A 19682-nucleotide genomic window follows, 5' to 3' on the forward strand; every position below is an offset into this window, starting at 1 on the left:
TATTAATGAAGCTATTAAATGCCCTGTGTAAATGAAAACCTTTTAAATAATCACATCTTTCAACTTAGTTTACATTATCTCATTAAAAACAAACCCAAACAACCCTTCTTTTTTTTTTTTTGTTTCACCACCAGCTTCTTGTGTGACCCTGGCTCAAACTCCTTATATTCCAGTCTCATCCTTAACTCAGGATGCAGTTTTACCACTGTTAGGGCACTGCAAAGTGTTACACATCTTCAGCTGACACACAGTGCAAATAGTATGTCTAAGGAGCACCTCCATCCCTGCAAATTTTCCTTTGACTAAGTAACATCTTTAGAAAGCTGATCTTTTAGGCAAGGCTTTGAGTTCTATGAATTACAGTTATTTCACACTTTCAAAAATATGACACAACATTTCATACCATTTTTTATGATCTCTCAAAGTAGATTAAAAACAGTCTGTCATGCACTACAATTAAGGTGGCAAAACTTCCCCCCGCAACACAAGCATCTGTGGCCAATATCTAGAGTTGCATGATCATGCATAGAAATATGCAGAGTAACAAAAGAAAACAATGCACCTCTTTCTAAAAGAAAGAACAGGACAAAATTGTGTAAGTGTACATCATACATTTATTACTGAACAACTCTCTCAACTCCAAAATTGGGCACAGGGATTAAAAATAAAAATTCATTGCACTACCTAGTAAAGCATTACTAGTAACTCTCATAAAAAATGTACAAATTTTGTTAAAAATTTATCAAGCCTTCAAATGATTTGGTTACAGATATTTATAATACATTTAAAACTACATGTTAAATGATACAATAGAGTATGATTTAAAGAAAACACTTGACAAAATATGATCCCAACAAAATCCACAAGCTTTCATAATCATTAGTAAATCTGAAACACAAGTAGCAAAATGAGGTAACAATGTACCAAAGAAAAAAAACACAGTTTTTACAAAGGCCCAAAGATAACTCAGTCAAAAATGTGTTTTCTACAATTAAAATTAAAAAGGTTGGTAAATCTCATCTTAAGTATTACATAATGTGTTAACAGCTGTGAAATCACATTCAAGAGCCTGTACATAATGGCATACAACAAAAGGCTTTAATTTTTTTGTAAAGAAAGCCACAAAATGAGACACTGGAATTATCTGTAGGCCTTAATATCCACTAAAATGTCAAATTAAATTGACAGTTTATGCAAAAAACACAGCAGTGCCAATATGATAAAGCAAACATGTTACAGGGTTGGGGTTTTTTTTGGAGAAGAAGGAGCCAGGTCATGGCAGAAAGGCAATAAACATAAAAAAAGTCTTGCTGAATTCAGGTGCTGCCAGGCACCATGGCAGGCTGTGGAATTACACACAAATGTGCATAACACATGGCAGTTAACAGCTGAACATGAGTCCACCCCGCCTTGACAGCCACAACAGAGAGGACTTGGTTGTACCTTGTCTGAGCTGATTGGGAACATATGTACGTGTCCTGTTTATACACAATAACCACAGGAAGCAAGTCCACATACATCTGCAAGAGTCCCATGCAAACGAAAGAACCATTCCAGAAGAGATGAGCCGTAAGAGTGCAACAATTAATTTCAGGATTTTACCAACTTAGACCCTCTATCTCCTAGATCTCCCACTGCCTCACAGAGTTTTACTGGGGAAAAAGGGACATTACACATCAAGATTTTCCAATTCAGAAAAACACATTCTTCTGAAGTCAAGGGAAAGTAGTTGTCTTGTTCATTTGTATCTAGCTTAGGAAAAGTGCCCTCTTTCCACACTTCAAACTGAATACTGAGCACAGTAGTGTTAGTTATGTTTAAATCCATACACAGAGAATTTTTTCTTTTGCAGCTATATAAAAGAGCCTAAGCTTTGTAAGACATGCGTGGCATATGCTTTTTAAACAACATGACCTTATTTGTTAAAAAAATAAATTTTACTACATGTAATTTAACCTGCTAGGTGTTATTGTGAAAAGCCTATTCTTTAACTCCACTGGAAGAGAGGAGAAATTCTATTATTTTGAAGTTGATGTAACAGCATTTTTATTTATTTAGTGTTCTTAAGTATGGATAGGTATGGAAAGACTCGCTGTTTTTGAGAACTACCTGCGTAACTAAACAGAGGGAAGAGCATCTGAAATAGGGCAAAATTGTGCTTTTATTTTATCTGCACCAAGAGCTGTGACTGGTCTGTAGAACCTTCAAAGAGGGAAATCAGCATGGAGAACATCTAACACTGTTTGAAATTATAACTGATACTAAAGCATAGCAGCATACAAAAGCATCAGAAATGATAAAGAATAAACTTAAAGCTGAGACTGGCACCAAATTGCAGCAATATTGCTAATTGTGTCACTTGTGCTGCTACAACCAAAGTAATGACACTGAATGCAGGAGAATAATTTTGTTGCAAAAAGTGCATCCTTAGAATAACTATGGTATTATATAAACCTAAATATTTTGCTAGAACATATCGAAGATGTTAACAGTCTGAATGTTATAAATTAAGCTAATTTTTTTTCAATAACCCAAATAAAACATTATTCAGAGCATTTGAATAGAGGTTATCACCTCCTATTTCACAGCACTGTTCTGGAAGGTGTTCCAATTTTCTCCTATAGTGTAGTGCTCTGGAAACTCGATTGCAAAAACCAAGGGAGTTCCTTCTTCATATTACACTCATCATGAAATAAGGAAGGGCAAGAAGCAGCATCAGGGCAGTTAGTGACCAAAACCCACCTTCTCTTGTGATACAACTAAAAAAATCAGAAGTTCTACTTCTCTGAGAAAATGCTAAAAATTTTATTTTATTCATGAAGTTGCAGGAATAAAATTGTAACCTGTTACAAGTTATCTTAGTTGTATACAAACTCCCTTGTAAATGACAAAGAATGTATGTGATTAAAGCCAATGTTTATAAGCTAAAAGATTATGTCCTTAGCAAGTACAATGGCCAAGCGTGAAGAGCTGTTGCACAGGACCCTCAGTGTCCTTTCTGTTTCCTTTCATGGAAGAAGCACATAACTGGCAAACCCAGCTAGAAAAATTTAAAAGGAGAACAGAAAAGCATTGATATTCACATTAGCAACTGAAAATGTTAATATTGCTAAATGATTTGTGCAATATTGCAACTTTACATAGATAAAATAACTTGTAAATCCAGACTTTGTAACATATGCTAAAAACCCCAAGGTTACTCATGTATGAACAATCAATGCACTCTTTAGTGGTACACATTTAAAGCCTCCAATGAAGGGGAAGCATAACAGCTGTTTGAATAGTAGGCAGAAAGGTCTTTATACCTGTAAGTACATTGGGGAGGAAATAGTAAATGTCTGTAATTGCTGCACCCATCGCATTCAGTGTGCAACTGCAAACACAAGGAAAGGAACCAGTGTACAGTACTAGTACTGTTTAAATAACACACAAGATTATACATTGCAGCATAATTATTACTACACACATACGTTCTCAGTACATGCTGGTATATAGGTTCTCAAACGCACATGCACACTCAGTCACGAGCACACTTCACGCATCCTCTCACAAGCAAACACACATTCACACCATTCATTCCCACTCACAGTATCTGAAGGCTCTATATAAGGTAGATTGCTATATTGTTTGGAGCTACCACTTTTTTTTTTCCTTTTTCTTTTATATAAAAGCACATGCTAAAAGATCACATCCACAGTAATCTCGCAGCAACACTCGGAATGATCACACAAAAACCAGGGAATGTTAGTGCACACACAAAATTAAGCTAAAAAAAAAAAAAATTCTTTGGAGTTCCAATCACACCGTTAGTATAACAATCCCGTAACTGTGAAGACTAGTTATAAGCTTTGTAATTGATTAAGTCACACAGTGCAAAGTAAGGTCCCTTGACCCTTTTGTGTAAAGGGTAGGCTGGAAGCCACATGGGTAAGTTCAATAGATAGTTCATATATACATGTCACCAGGAACACTCAAACCAGATTTGTGCTCTTAGATTGGTCATTCTGAATCACGATGCACTTCCGAAGCATCAGCTCTACAAATTGGGCAGGTACGATTTGCCTGTAAAACCAGATACAAAAGAGGATTTACTGTACAGACAAATACATAGTTAAGGTAATGTGTATATTACACTGAACATCTGTGACCATAATGAGGTTGCTACCTTCAGCACTTGGGTATTGAAAAGCAATTCAAGAGTCTCAAAACAAGAGAAGACAAAGTGTGCTTATGCCGTTTTTTAGTTTGTTTTGTTATGTTAGAGTTGTGTGCTAAGTTTGCCAATTCAAATTATGTTTACAATAAAGAAAAAAAAGTGCCTTTTATCTTTAAAGTTAAAGCAAAACAGCAAACTAGGCTTTATCTAAGTGATGGTGGTTTTATTAATGCAGATTCATAGTTATAGTATATTGCAATTGGATGCAACTAAGAAGCTGTATTGTGTGCTGCAGAGAAACCCACCAAAACCCAACTAGCAACCTTGGGCTGCAAATAAATGTCCTATATGAGGGTGTCATGTTGTCACAAGCTCTACTGATCAGGGATCACATCTCTTCATACTCTGTTTATTCAGTTATTCTCACAGAAACCCATCCTATAGACTTGGTCAAAGCTGAAAGCAAACTAGGGAAAAACGAAAAGGGTTTTAGTAAAGAGAAAGGAAAAAAAAAAGAGAAGACAAAATGGGTATTCAAGTAACACACACAAGCAGGTCTAAATTTAGCCCTTCAGTAAAGCACTCACTGAAAATACGTCCTGTGACCCTTTTACATTTATAGCTTCCTTAAGAAGATAAGACAGATGAGAAGTAACATTCCTTAAGCTACTGGGAAAGTATTTGAAATTCTGCCTTATCATTCCCCTTTTCAAATAAAGGCTAATTTCATTTTGGCAAATGATGAGAAAAAGCCCTAAACAAGTATGTAACATCTATGATAAAACATTTCCTTTGCAAAGGACAGAGTGAAGAGAACTCTTTCCTGACCCAAATTCTGTATTTCATAGTTCCCAAAATTGCAGGACCAACCACTGTCAACTCTAAGTTTTTCTAAGGTAGCCAAATTTTTCAATGAAAGTACAAGTGAGAGCATCAAGAAATGTGGCTCTGCAGGCCAGAATTCAGAAATCATTGCCACAAATTTCAAATCCAAACAATAAATGCCAATGAAAGTAACACGTTATTACCGAAAAACATTATTTAGTAATGCAAGTTAAAATGAAGGTATATTTTTTTCTGCCAATTACTACTATTATTACTGTGTTATAGTTTATATCGTAGTTATTATTGCTCTATAGATTTTGTAAAGCATAGATTGGAGAATCAATTCAACATTTATTTCTTGTTCTTTCACTAGTAGTTTTGAAATTACTTGAGGACAATGCCATTACTTGGTCACTACTTTGTACTTGCATTATTCTAGATACAATTCAGCTAATATAACTTTTAAAATAAAAGGCATGTTCTTCAAAATTCAATGGATTAATGAATCAGGACATACTCGCTTAGATAAATAATTAAGTATCTACCATTTGTAGCATGAAACAGAGCATTCAGTGGGAGTAATTTCCTGATAGGAATTGCAGAAATAAATCCATTGTGCCAGGATAAAATGAATACTCATGGGCACTGCAGCACTGCTTTTTAAGTAACTTTTTGAGATCCTGCCTGAACATCTGTTTTAAATTTAGTTGCATTCTTGTGCCTTTCATGAAATTCATGCCCCCTTCCTGGCATTTAACATGACTGGCGCAAAAAAAAGGAGTAAGGTGGACATAATATTCTAACATTGACCTTCTAACTAGCCACTCTTTGAGGCAAACTTACTTTTTGTACTGTAAGGAGAGCGAGCTGTACAATGAACCAACTGATTTATTTTTTTTATATTTTATAGAAATGTATAGCTAAAGTGAAGTGCATTTAGAATAATGAATATGGAGGGCTACTAGAATCCTCTAAAAACATTGCACTACTTTGGTGTTAGTCCATCAGAACAAAGTTAAATTATAGTTACAGTTTGTCTTTTCTCATATACAATACAGCATTTCCTATCAGAACGTTAAATATAAAGGCAAGTTTTCCTTGTTATCTGGTTCTAAACTCTCAGGGTGAAGACAGGTCATGTTTTCAAGCTGTCCTTTGGAATGACTAACTCTTACTTTACAAAAGAACAGATTTCTCATGTATTCATATTTCACTGAAGGATTTAGGATATTAAGAAATAACCAAATACTGTGAAACATGGGAGTTGACAATACTATGAAAAGCAAAAGGATAACCTCCCTCTTGTTAATTGTTTACTCCACTGCATTACATCTTCTTTCACAAGTCTTTAACCTTGCTTAACCAGGGAAGTATAAATTAAAGCGGGTAACCTAATGCACTGTGATAGAACATTTCCTCTCACTTGCTCACACTACCTAAAAGGGTGGTTCTGTACATAGCATTATACCAGCAGGGCAGATCAAACCTTTCATGCACAGACAAGCCACAAAACTTTCTTAGATACCTTTTTTTTGCTCCATCATCACCAACAGGCAGTGGAATAAGGATTTATTTTTTTTAAATAATCAGATTGGATCACTAACCTCTTAGTTAAATCTTTCACTAACATGGTGAAACTTAAAAAGAATCAACTTGATGCCATAGTTCTAGAACTAGTTCTAGAAATATTAGGAATGTTTCTAGATAGCAAATACTTTCTTCAAAGAAACAAGATTAAATCAGTAAAACACAGGGACAAACTGGTAACTTTTTTCTTTTTTTACCTCGTGGAAAAAAGCTACAAGTACTGAAAGCTACGATTTTTACCTTCCCTTGCAGAATTTATCAACATGATGTTGGCTGGATGATGTGAATTAAGTGGATGTGGACATAATTACACTATCAACATATAAAACAAATTGTCAGATACATAAAGGAATAGGCAGAAGCAAAACTATAGCCCAAAATATCTTCCAGTTATCCTCACTTCCAGATGTTTGCTGCTTAACTGTAACCAAGTTTAGACAGAGGCTGTAACTAAAATAGGCTGGTGTTTGACGTAGTTTGCAAAGCAAAATAATCTTTATTTCCATACACCATCTTTGTACCAGCGTAACTAAACACACATGGTGTAAATATATTGCCTTAGCAATCCTACACTACGATGCTTTAACCTTGTCTAGCTTATTTTGCATCCAGCTCTGGAATACACGATATCAATACAGGCAGTTCTAGGTGGATATAACTACACCCTTTTTAGGTTTAGATTGCATATCTTTCACCTCATTCCCCCACCCAGCTGACACTCCTATGCTCATAGAGTTTTTCTATGATAAGACAACCTTTAGAAAATACCACATTTGAAGATCTGTTAGAAAATACATAGTTTCTAAGCTGGGACAGGAACATCAGAAAAAAGCTGTTCCACCACTACTACAGTACATCTACGATTATGAAAATAAGGATTAAACTAAATCTTCTTTTTTCACTTTGCTGTTCTGCATTCGATTGCCAGTTCATTACCAGTTGAAAGTACTAAATCTAACTGTAGAACTGTCACACTGAGTCCCAAAAAAGCTTAATTTAACATACATGTCTAACTCTTGAGACCAACGTCAGACCATTTGACCATTGTCAAATACATAAAGGAATAGGCAGAAGCAAAACTATAGAGCATAAGAACATGACAAGCATGCATGATACTTCCCTGACATGTTCTTCTAACTTCCAGAAATCTGCAGATCAGGGGCTCTATGAATCAGAGGTATATTTTTTTGCATATTAATGCAAAAGATTATGCTGCAAATGCTGCAAAGCCTGGAAAGAGCTGTCTTTTTTAAAACCCATATAATCAGTTTAACCTATAGACCTATAGCACCTACTATCTCACAGGCTGTGTCAAATGATCTCGGCTCTTTTTTCATAAAATGGAGTGAATACTATCCCTGGTTACTTTGTCTGCACCACAAATGACTTATGAAGTTTCACGCAATGAAAAGACTTGACAAATCTAGTATGCACACTCCTTGAGAGGAGTAGGGGGACACTGGAGAATACCACTTGAATGGATACAATATACTCTTAATTTGCAGTTACTGAATAAAACATCATACATCTAGCATAGATATATTGATAATATTATGTGTGTGTGTGTGTAGTGTGTGTGGCTTTTTAATCTGACAATAAAACAACAAGGTGTTTATATTTGTGTTGCTGATTCTCAAGTATGTACATGGATTCAGATACTGAAGGACACCAGTTCCACTGAAAGTTACGAGAATTATTGTGGAAACATTCACACTGGCCTTAGATTTTGTAAAAGCCTTAGATTACTGTGGGTACTGTAGCCCAACAGCAATATCCCAGTTTTTAAAATCCTTCTCATTATTCTTGATGTATTGTTAGCCAAAAGAATGCTGTCAATATTAACTTGCTTTTTTCATTCTCTGCACTGAGTATTTTAGTGTATGCCTAAGATGTGCATTTTCTTGCTTTTATAAAGCCATAGAGGCAAGGGTTTTTAATTTCTTTTTCCGAAACAACAGACACCGTCTGTAATTCTCTAGGGACTGTATCCTGTATTAACATAGGATCATTGCAGTTTCAAATGTTCTACACAACAGACTACACACAGATTAAACTAAAGCTGAATAGAATAAAATACCGAAAAAAGGTGAGGCAAGATGGGGATCAATACCTTGTTGGCAGTAGAACTGGCTAATGCAGCTTGTAGAGATGTCTGTGTATCATCATCTACTTATTTGTATTTCCTGTTCTTCACACCTTCTGTACTGCTGCTATTTTCTCCACCCTCTTCCTGGGCTGCCCTGATTCTAGATCCTTTCTTTTCTGCTCAAATTCTCTTGGAAGGGTATATCATAATTTTGTAAAACTATAATTTCTATTTGTATATATTACATTTCTATATGTATGTATATATGCATACACATATATGTACACACATAACACATTTTATTTGCCCCAGAACCTAACGTTAATAGCAAAGTGGGGGAGGAAGGTATTAGTACTCATTCTTGCTGCGCAGGATATATAAAATGGTTAAAGCCACCATCATCACAGAAACTCTCATTCATACTTCCTATATTATTATGTTACTTTTTTATTTTCAAGTCTTCTTTAATTTCACAGATTACTTGAATTCACAGTCATTGTTTTGTGCAAATGGAAAACACAGTAAGATCTGTCAATGAAAATAATCATATTCATTTTTCCTTGTTCCAAAGATTACAAAGAAACTTCCTTCATCAGTTGTTAGAAAGATATCATAAGTAGGCAGTACTTCCACTCTGTTGGCATTTCTAGCCTAAGTATTAGAAATGTGAAACAAGATGAAATGAAGTGGAACAGCAAAATACCACCCGCCCCTTTTTCCCCCCAACTACATAATGAATTCCCTATAAGATAGGATTATTATTTTTTTTTTACCTTCAGCCATTTATCGACACACTTGGCATGGAACTCATGGTTACAGGGTAAGACTCTAAGTAGCTGCCTTGACTCAAAATCACACATGCACACCACACACCTAAAAAAGACAACAAAGTTCAAATGTATCTGCTGTGTAAGAACAACAAATACATATTCCATACAAAACTTTACAGGTACGACTGCAACATTAGCAGTAGGTAGCTCTTTTACCCCTTGGTAAAGAGCTGCAGTTACCTATATCTATGGTTGAAGATGTGTAGTGTGACAACGTAAACTGAGAATTGCTGTTGTGGTTTTTTTTTTCCTATGCTTTCAAATAACAAAGCAAGTGCTCCTGCTCAAAGGAGTTCACAGACCCAATCGATAGAACAAATATTTAATCACAATTCAAAATGACGAAGATTGTGACCTATAAAGTTCACTCCCTATTGATACTAGTAATTCACACTGAGGGTCACTGAAACTGGAATATCAGAGAAAAATCCTTACACTGAAGTTAAAACATTAGACAGCATTTGGTACTAAGTCACTGTAACTACCTTCATATCCATACTGCCCTTTCCACTTGGTTGTGCAGATCTTTCAAACACAGTAAGTTAATGGGTTTTAAAAATAACAAGATGCACTCTTAAACTGGCCACGCTCTATCAGGAGCACTTGAAACTTCAACACTTGAAGCTATTTTAACACAGGCTAAGTTCCAAGTTGACAATGTCACTTTAATGTCTAGTATGCTGAACAAAACCTCGAACATCTTTCTCTCATTTTAACTTTTTAAATGGCAAGGAACTGAATTGAAACGTAGTTAAATTATGTGAGACTAGATACAGGTTTTAAAGTGAGGATAAATTGTATTTGATCTGGAAAGCAATCCAAGAAAAAAAGGAAAATTAAACTGTTTACTGACATGACTGCTTTTAAAGCCCTTCTGGCCTAGCTGAGGCTGCAAGTTAAAGAAGTGAAAATACAGCCACCTAAATTATGGACCTTTGAAAGAGACCAATGTACTTACAATGTCTGTTCTGACTGGTGGTTGTTTGGATTGAACCTGTAGGATGGAAGCTGTTCAATGTCCGCCTTTGTCAATCCTCGTGGTTTGGCTTCTCCCAGACGTTCTGCCAAATTCAGCAGTGCCTGCAAAACATGGAAACTGGACATTTAAAAATTCACTGCTCAGACAGGCTTTGCTTCCACTAGAGATGGGGCTGCCATTACACCTCAATACCCCAGCTGGTAGCACAAAACACCCTTCTGTCAAGAAATGTTTAGAACCTTAGTTCTCCCCTACAACACAAGCCCCATGGAAAGCCTTTCAGAAGTCAACCATCTTTCTAATTATGTAAGATGTTCTCTTTGAGATTTCAAAACCTCCAGGACCCAACTTCCAATTAGTCCTGTGACTGCATGCACAGCTTGGTAAGTATTTTGCTTCTGAAGGATCCCCTCACCCCGCTATGAAATTAATAGTGCTGGTAACCACAAAAAATCGTCAACAAATTTGCTTCCTAAGAATATGCAAGTCTGGTCTTGTGAAAGAAACCAAGAATTTAATGGGACAGGTTCTGATTCCCACTCCACATCTTGGGCTACCTGAATTGAAATACGGTCATTTTATCCTGAATCTGGAAAACAAATACATACCATCAAACTTTAAGCACTTTTTTTGCTAAATTTTATGTTCATTTTCTATAAGCCAAGCATTGCAACTAAAAGCCTCTCATGTAAATAATTCACACTCTGTCATGTATGTAACTTGCACTCCTTAAGGGACCTAGGAAAAATATCACTATAAACGTGATGGAGAACCAAGGCATAGAAAAGTTAAAAGACTTGGTGAAAGCTGCAAACGGTACTGATCACAAAGGGTTTTCTAATACTGTCAAACCTAGGGCCCAAATTCTCAGAAATAAGATGATGATGCTTCTGAACTAGCACAGAACTTATTACAGAAGTGCTCATTGTTAAACTGAAAATGTGCAAATACACAGAGCTGTTAAGGGGAGCACAGGCAAAGAGATGCAAAAGTAAGGGTTGATGATGGTGGCTGTTTGAAGAGAAATTGAATGGAATCCAATAGTCTCAGAACCAGCAAAGACACAACAGCTGGAGCTGCCCCATAATTATCTAGAATATTAAAGAGGGTTCTACATGTATAGATGTGAATTACTGTACCCTCCTGAGGGCCAAGAAGAAAAGGCAGTAAGGCAGTTTTATAACCATTACATTTAGATTAATTACTCCTATGACATTAACACTATTCTGTATTAACACTATTCTGCGAAGTTACGCACGTAAACCCAGTAACTTACCCTGTTCTTTTGAAAGTGCTTCACTTGTGTTTGATATTTAAAATCAATTAAAATTCAAAAGGAGAAGAGCAGCATGTAGAACATAAAAGCTGAACAATTTAATGATTACTAGCCTGGAAGGGTGGATTCTTGGAAAGAGCAATAGACAAAAAATAAAGCTAAGCACTTCCAATATCCAGTATTGCAAAAAAATCTGAAAGGATGGTTTCTGGATTCTATCTTCACAGTCACTGCATTTATTTGAAAGACAAAAGTGGGTTTAAAAGCAAAATATAATGAAATTTTATGTATTTGTTGAGCTAACATCTGTTCTTTAAAGGTAGTTGTAGTTTGCGCACCAACCTCATAGTTTTCTACCTCTCCATCTTCCACATCCAACTCAAAGCTGAAAGGTGGTCCAACTGCAGGTGGCACTGGGAGCATTGATCTACCATGAGAGCAAACAATGATGAGGTTCAGCATCTTGCTGAAGGAAAGCACAGAAACATCTGGTAGAGGTAAAGTTACCTTATCGATCCCTCTCAAATCAACAGGTGGTCAGAACTGGTAAAAATGTTAAGTTTGAAGTCAAGAATAGACATTTGAAGTGAAAGAGTCAAATGAAAAAGCTAATTCTGCCACTTTTTGATACTGACAGTGCTGCCTTTTTAATTGCATGCGTGTCTCAACTGGTACTTCCAACCAGACTCAGCATTATTACAAAAAACTAATCTCTTGATTATCACAGATTATGGAGAACTAAAACTGACAATGAATTGACATTCTGGTTTTAAGTATGTTTTATTTCTTTAAGTGGATAAAATATCAGCAAAGAAAAGGAATCCTAAGTTCACTCAGCTCTCCAATAGAAAAGCCCTGAAACTTTTGTAAGCCTAAAACACACAATGAAGATAAACACGATATGCTACTGGACCAACTTCCATACTGAAGGCAAGCACAAACTCACTTTCTCACATACTACGATATTGGTCAAAGCAGAATCTCTTCAGATAGAGAGGCAAGAGAAAGATGTTTTTCTGGTTTTATATTCAACAAGTGTTTTTACCTCCCAAGATAGTCCTATGGGTCAAAACTTAATGCACAGACACAGAAATCACGAATTCACAGCACTGATATATACTAAAATCCCACTGAAGTCACCAGGAATTACTGAGCCACATTGTGTCCTCAATGGACAGGCAAGAAGCTATGACATCACTCTCAGACTGTAAGATGCAAAGTTGAACAACTTCACTGGATCAGATTTCTTGTGCTATTTTCATGCCACATCTGAAATTGCACAGAGAGAAACTACAGATCTGGTGCCAATGTTTGCTTATTTTCTTGTCAATGTCACCTTTGCCACCAGAAAATAATCTTTGGTTCCCAACCACTTCATACTTACTTCCAAAACAGAACATAGAAGAGTAATAATCTCATGTCATATACCCAAATTCCCCCACAGAAGGTCTACCATAACACAATACAGGTAATTCCCAAATGTTAATTGTCCCACATATTTTCCAGAAACAGCTAATCAGAGGAAGAACAGAAATTCAACAGCTGTAACAGATCAGCAGTTCAGCCAATAAAGAGTAACACATCACAGAAAGCTCCCACCCTTGTGTTTCATAATTAGGAACCAAACCAAATGAATTTATTCCGTAAGTGAAGACTCCTAGGACTTTATCCTATAGTGTAACCATGCCTCTGTAAGAGTGTCCAAGAACCAAGTTTTAAAATTTGTTGAAGATTTTATGAAGAGTTCAAAAACAAGAGGCTACTGTGCCTTAAAAAATCTACAAAACTACATTGGACAAAACTGTTCACTTATATTTCTCCTTGCTCAAGGGTGTATGTTATTCAAAATAGGCTAAAAAATTTACACAGAAATGGAAGTTTTCCTCCTCTCTGGGACAGCTGAACTATGCCTGTTCTCCGGTAGAGTCCAACCATAAAAAGTGCCGAGACTCTTGCTGAAAGTCACGTGACTTCTTAATAGCCTACATGGAAGCAAATGTACTTTGAACTTACAGCACATAAGGTAATAGGCTGGGATGGTAAGGGTGTGGTGGTATTGGCTGCTGTGATCGGTATCTGCTGCGCCCTGTGAGTCTTCGAGGCATAAAAGGTGGGTAAGGCTGCAAGAAAGAAGAAAATAAGCTTCAACTGGAACTTGAGGAACTGGAACTTGTGTCCAGTTCTGGGTTCCCCAGCACAAGAGAGACATGGACATACTGGAGAGAGTCCAACGAAGGGCCACTAAGATGGGACTGGAGCATCTCACATATAAGGAAAGGCTGAGAGAGCTGGGACTGTTCAGCCTGGAGAAGAGAAGGCTCAAGGGGATCTTATCAATGTATATAAATACCTGAAGGGAGGGTGCAAAGAAGACGGAGCCAGGCTCTTTTCAGTGGTGCCCAGTGACAAGACCACAGGCAATGGGCACAAACTGAAACACAGGAGGCTCCGTCTGAACATCAGGAAATACTTCTTTACCGTGAGGGTGACCGAGCACTGGCATAGGTTGCCCAGAGAGGTTGTGGAGTCTCCATCCTTGGAGATATTCAAAAGCTGACTGGACATGGTCCTAGGCAACCGGCCTTAAGTGGCCCTGCTTGAGCAGGGGGGTTGGACCAGATGACCTCCCTTCCAACCTCATCCAGTCTGTAAGACTGTGATTCAACATTTTGTTTTCTTAATCATGAAATAAAATGAAATCTGAATATTGAAATCCACTTTCAATAAAGCATTATTAAAAAAATCCAGCCACTGCTCAAATCCAAAAGAACCTCAGCCTCAATTTGAAACAATTCCCATCAATAACACACAATCATACCATTCCATGTGAAAAAGTAGTAACACACAACAGAAATCCTTGCAAGCTCTTGTGTGCTTAGTCTACATGCAGGCTGGTTTGGGAAGTGGGACTTGAACTGCTGACTCTCTTGTAAATATAAAAGCCCAGGCTTTATGCCTGGTGCTATTATGCAGGCTTGCACACAAGTGGTTGAGAAAAGAAGCCTTTTAAAAAAAAAAGTTTTTTAAAAAAACTGTTTTTTAAAAAACAGTTTTTTTTTAAAAAAAAAACTGTTTTTTAAAAACAACTTTTAAGCAGTGGTGTATATTTACATTTATGTTAAAAAAGGGTTGAAGCCTTTCAAGTGTGCATGGAGAGTTTAATCAGTATAATTTCTGCAGCTGGACAACGCCTTAAGAGACAGTCAAGCCTAAAGCTTCAATGTAGTCTTTCCATGGATAAAACAGGGGTTTACTGTCATACTTTTTTTCATTTGCATGCTAAGCTCTTTACTTGTATATTTACATTTTCATGATAATTGTTCAAAATTCCTTGCATTACCTACTAAAATGGGGATATACATGGTGAAAAATTTCCACTTAAATGCAAACTATATTCTTCCAGAAATATTCAAAGTACTAAAATTTTTTAGTAATTTTTAAAATTGAAATACATGTACCACTATTGAATTCATATTTGAAGGCCTTGAAACTTTTTTTTTTTTTGAAACAAAGAACACTCCAAGTCTTCACTAACATGTTTTTCTTCTTCCATGTTTGAAATTTAATAAAACACAAAAGCCCAACACCACCAATGACTAACCTAAAACCCCCTAATTTTACAATGGAAATGTTATTAATAGGTAGCCATGGTCATAGATAAAATTTACATATGAATATAAACACAATGTAAAAGAGCCAGGGTCTTTTTCTTGAAAGTAAGATCTCAAACTAGACATAGCAAATATCAATTTTACTGCTTTGTGAATTCTGCAATCCAAAAATATAATTAAAAACCATTGTGTTCACTGAATGGAAGAGAATCATAAATGCAGCCATTCCATCATAATTTTAATATAAATAAAATTTTATAAAGATTTAGGATTGCTTTATAAAAGACCATATGATTACTTGTAATACCTCTCTATTCTATTCCTCAGCGATACAACCCAGAACTGAAGCATCACAGAGGACAAATGCTATATAATGTGCAAAAAAATGGTATTTTGTTCCTTATCTACCTTAAACACTGAACTTGGAAATCAAGAAAGCCCCACTCCAACCAAAATGTTTGTGATTAGACCGTAACTTATCTAACAAGTGTATTGAATAAAATACAAGCAGTTTATGGAAGTTTTTAAGTGTCTTTGTCTCCAGAGTGACTCATAGTGACTGAAAACTTCATTGAAAATCTGTACACCTTTAGTTTAACAATGAGCTGAGTGGTTTTTTTAAATGGTGGAGACTTATTGGAACCTTTATAAAAACTGCAGCAAGCATTTAACTAGGTTGTGTGATTTCAAGGGGACTAATTAAAGAGATGTTATCTGTATATTCTGTAGTCACAGGGCCTTTCATTCTCATTTAAAATTTTAAATAACAATATGTCTCTAAAACCTTCTGTCAACTTGATACACAGGTCAAACATTAAAAAAATTCAGGGCCTATACTTCACTTCTAGTTATTTCTTCAAGCATTACACACGCAGGAGAGATTTTTTTAAAAAAACAAACCACACAAAACAACAACAACAAAATCTCAGGACTAATATAATTGCAGACTGAAGTGCACTACAAAGATCCTAGAGGTAGCATTGATACTGGACACACCACAGAAGCACAATTCAGCACAGACTTCATCCTGCACCAGGTTTAATTTTTTTTGTGCTGCTGTGGTTGAACTGCCTGTAGATTCCTAGAAAGTTGGCTTAAAGCAAGCTTGGCTGTATTTATAACATGGTGCAGTCTAAATTATGGAAGCACTCTATACAACTGCTTGCCTGCAAAGTGCAAACACTCTGGAGAAGAACTATTTTTAAAGCATTCTAGCTTTCCTGACTTGTGGAAACTCAACATATGATGAAGAATTAGCTAAAAGTGACAGCAGCTTTTCTAAACTGTACTAATTAGTTTCTTCAGTAGAAGTCCTGGACTGTGTGGCAACATGGAACATTTTCTGAGTAACTGCTACGACATTCTGCGGATAACATTATCAGAAATCATTTGCTGGTATCATTAAGTTACTCTTAATTTGATTAAATCAAGCTTAAAGAAAATACCACAGTATGCAGCTATAGCCAATAATGGAATACAACTGCAAGATGTGCCACTTTTCAACAAAATGTACTATAGAATAAAGATCAAGGATGTTAATGTGGCATGAACAAGAATGTAGCACAGAAAACAATACTTACTACACCAAATGACACCTCCTGGTGTAAAGGATCATGTGTTAAGAATTGGAGAGGAGCTGAGGGAGGCAATGTTGGTGGATGGGCTGAGGGAGGGTATGTAAAACCTCCTACAGGAAGATGTTCTCCAAGCAGTTCTACTTCATTTTCTATTCTTTGAAGTGGCTAAAAAAAAAGAGATAGGCTTTGTTGCAATAACAGATATAAAATTTTTCCCCAATAAAGAACTGCAATCCCAGCTGTATATTCTGAGCTGCTGTGGTCAATTTTATAGGGGGTGTGTGTGCCTGGAAATTACAGGTATAATTGTACTCAGTTTCACATAGTAACTCTGTGAACAATTCCTGTGCCATTAACACTACCAAAAAGCAAAGACAACACTACACATTTGATATAAATTCACCTTTTCCAGCTAGCCATGCTTATAGACCAGGAATTTATGCGATCTAGCAAATATAGGAGTGGCTGTAATTTCCTGTGTCTTGCATTTTTCAGGACAAATATTTGCTCTCCTTCTTGCCAGGCTGCTCTCACTGTACAACTATGCGAGAGAAAAAAATAAACAACCATAGACAAGAACTGAAATTGTGCCAGAAAACCTGAAAAGTGGAGACGAAACATGGCGACTCCAGGGGATTAAACTGCTAATGATATTCAGTAATCAAGCAGATGCTTCCCTAGGAGGATCATGCAAGCAGTCCTACTAAGAACACACAGTCCAGAGGTTTCAGAAGCAAGAGATTCCAGTTCAGTATTGTAATCTAGTCAACTGTAGTACATCAGTCAGGGCCAAAAGTGCTCAAGAAATAACAAGGAATTGTCGTTGTTTCATTATTACACCTTTCTGTTCCTGACACTGAATTCCATCATTTCAAGAAATTCAGCTAAGAAAGCCACCTTGTGGAACCAAAGGAATATTCTGTTTCCCTGTTACGCAGAGCAAACTTTAAACACAAGCTATTCTTAAACCACTAACATATAGGCTTTTTGCCAGAGCTGAAAGTTGACAGGCAAGCCTAATCAATAAACTAAGTAAGCAACCCAAGCTAAAACCCAAGCCCATACATTTCCTAAAGGAAAGTCTTATAAAGATTACCACCGAAAACCGTATTTTCCCAGATGTTCTCCCATCATCATAACAAAGTGATTACAACCCTATCCACACTCGAGACATGGCATGGAGAAGTCTCAGCAGTGTTTGTAAGTAACAGTGAAGCTGTTTTCTATTTCTGTATTAGTGAAATACTGGCATCTTCTAGTCTGAGGGGCAAACAAATGGACACGAGTATACAAATAAGCCCACTGTAAGAGCTGTAGGCCAGAACTGAAAATGTAATTTTCCCCCAAATCCAAAACAGAGTCACATTTTCCCATGTCTGCATAGTCCCTATCACTAAGCCAAGTCTGCTTAAGCAGAAGGCATCAATAACTTTCATTGGGGGGGGGAGGGAAGAGAAAGGGAGACTGTAAGTTCCTGAATATGTCTGGACGACCTAAGGTCATTATGTTCTCTAGGAAAAGCACTGGTCATTTAAAAATTAACTGAGAAGTAATACAAAAGCAGCATTTAATGAAAGAAACATTCTGTGCTTTCTCTCTACTAAGCTTTTCTCTGAGACCACTACTGCACTACACAACCTCCTCTGGATTCTCTTCTGCTTCCTGGGAAAGAAATACCCGAAGGAATAGTTGGTGAAGCAAATATACATCTTTTTGACAGAAGTAAAGGCCTATGGAGAAACAGCACAGACAACAGCTGATGAAATCTGAAGAGGAACATGGTGAACTTTAAAATTATTTTTTCATCTTCACACTAAGTGGTTACAGATGGGCTAAGGAAGCATAAATGCAAAAACTTATTACTTTAAACAAAATCCTTCTGTTTCCTCAATCAGGTATCAGCACTATTCACCCATCCAGCCCCACGAATTCTACAGAGAGGGCGGTAAGAAGCATTACTTACCGACCGTGACTGCTGTGCTTGGAAAGGAACGAATTGTCCGGGAGAAGGCAAGTGAGGAGGGTGGTGCGGAGAGATATGAGGAGGATGCAAAAGGAATGGATCACTAGAAATGAGGGGTGGAAATGCTGCATATGGTACAGGTAGGTGCTGGACTGAGCACGCCTGAAGCATCTGAAATAAAATGAAAACAACATATTTTTGTCTCTAGCACAAACATTCCCTATAGAACATTCTATATTTATTATGGAACGATACCATTAAAACAAAACAGTTCTCTTGCCTCCTTGGAAAAGCCTCCAAAACACACAGAAATAGTAACTCATTCAAATACACAAGGAATAGTGATTAGTACAGAACAGGCTCTAGAAGTACCATAGTGTGACATCTGCTAGGTGCAAAGTAGCTCTCACTCCTCATGAGGTCAGTGGGAGTTAAGGTTTTCAATACTCCAGGATTAGACAGACTCCTAAGTGATGAGCAGATACATTTATCCTAGTTAATTCTATTTTTCCCATATATCTCCTTCAAAATGACATGCCAAAGCAATGGCCTTGCAACCATTTTAAGCTCTAGATGGAGCTGAGGGTCTCCCAGCTGTCAGACTGTGTCTTAAAACCCCTGTTGCCTCATATACTAAGAATAATTCGTAAGCTTTGCCCAGTTCTGCACTTTGAGCCTCATGTTCTGAAGGCAGCTCCCCAAGTGACAGCTACTGTAGGAAATAGCCCGTTTTCTCCCCTCTTTGATATTCCTCATACAAAAGCAACTTTGGACACTAAAGTTTGAACGCTA

At 36.7% G+C, this 19682-nt stretch overlaps 1 protein-coding gene across 2 annotated transcripts in view; it reads right to left on the reverse strand.

Annotated features, from left to right (window-relative positions):
- Positions 1 to 604: 604 nt before the first annotated feature.
- The window catches only part of RNF38 (ring finger protein 38), a 61888-nt gene continuing 42810 nt past the window's right edge, over positions 605 to 19682 (reverse strand). The window contains exons 5-11 of one of the 2 annotated variants that reach the window (XM_009331523.1): positions 18891 to 19061; positions 16931 to 17092; positions 13753 to 13859; positions 12082 to 12166; positions 10443 to 10564; positions 9428 to 9527; positions 605 to 4062 (exon numbers count right to left, since the gene is read on the reverse strand). In XM_009331523.1, the coding sequence (XP_009329798.1) occupies positions 4000 to 4062; positions 9428 to 9527; positions 10443 to 10564; positions 12082 to 12166; positions 13753 to 13859; positions 16931 to 17092; positions 18891 to 19061 (810 nt within the window). In that variant the 3' untranslated portion in view covers positions 605 to 3999. Of the gene's footprint in view, positions 4063 to 9167; positions 9306 to 9427; positions 9528 to 10442; positions 10565 to 12081; positions 12167 to 13752; positions 13860 to 16930; positions 17093 to 18890; positions 19062 to 19682 lie in introns of those variants that run through there. The other variant, XM_009331522.1, reaches the window with a different exon arrangement.

This window comes from Pygoscelis adeliae, unplaced genomic scaffold (assembly GCF_000699105.1).
Source record: "Pygoscelis adeliae isolate BGI_AS28 unplaced genomic scaffold, ASM69910v1 Scaffold289, whole genome shotgun sequence".
In the NCBI taxonomy this organism is placed as follows: domain Eukaryota; kingdom Metazoa; phylum Chordata; class Aves; order Sphenisciformes; family Spheniscidae; genus Pygoscelis; species Pygoscelis adeliae.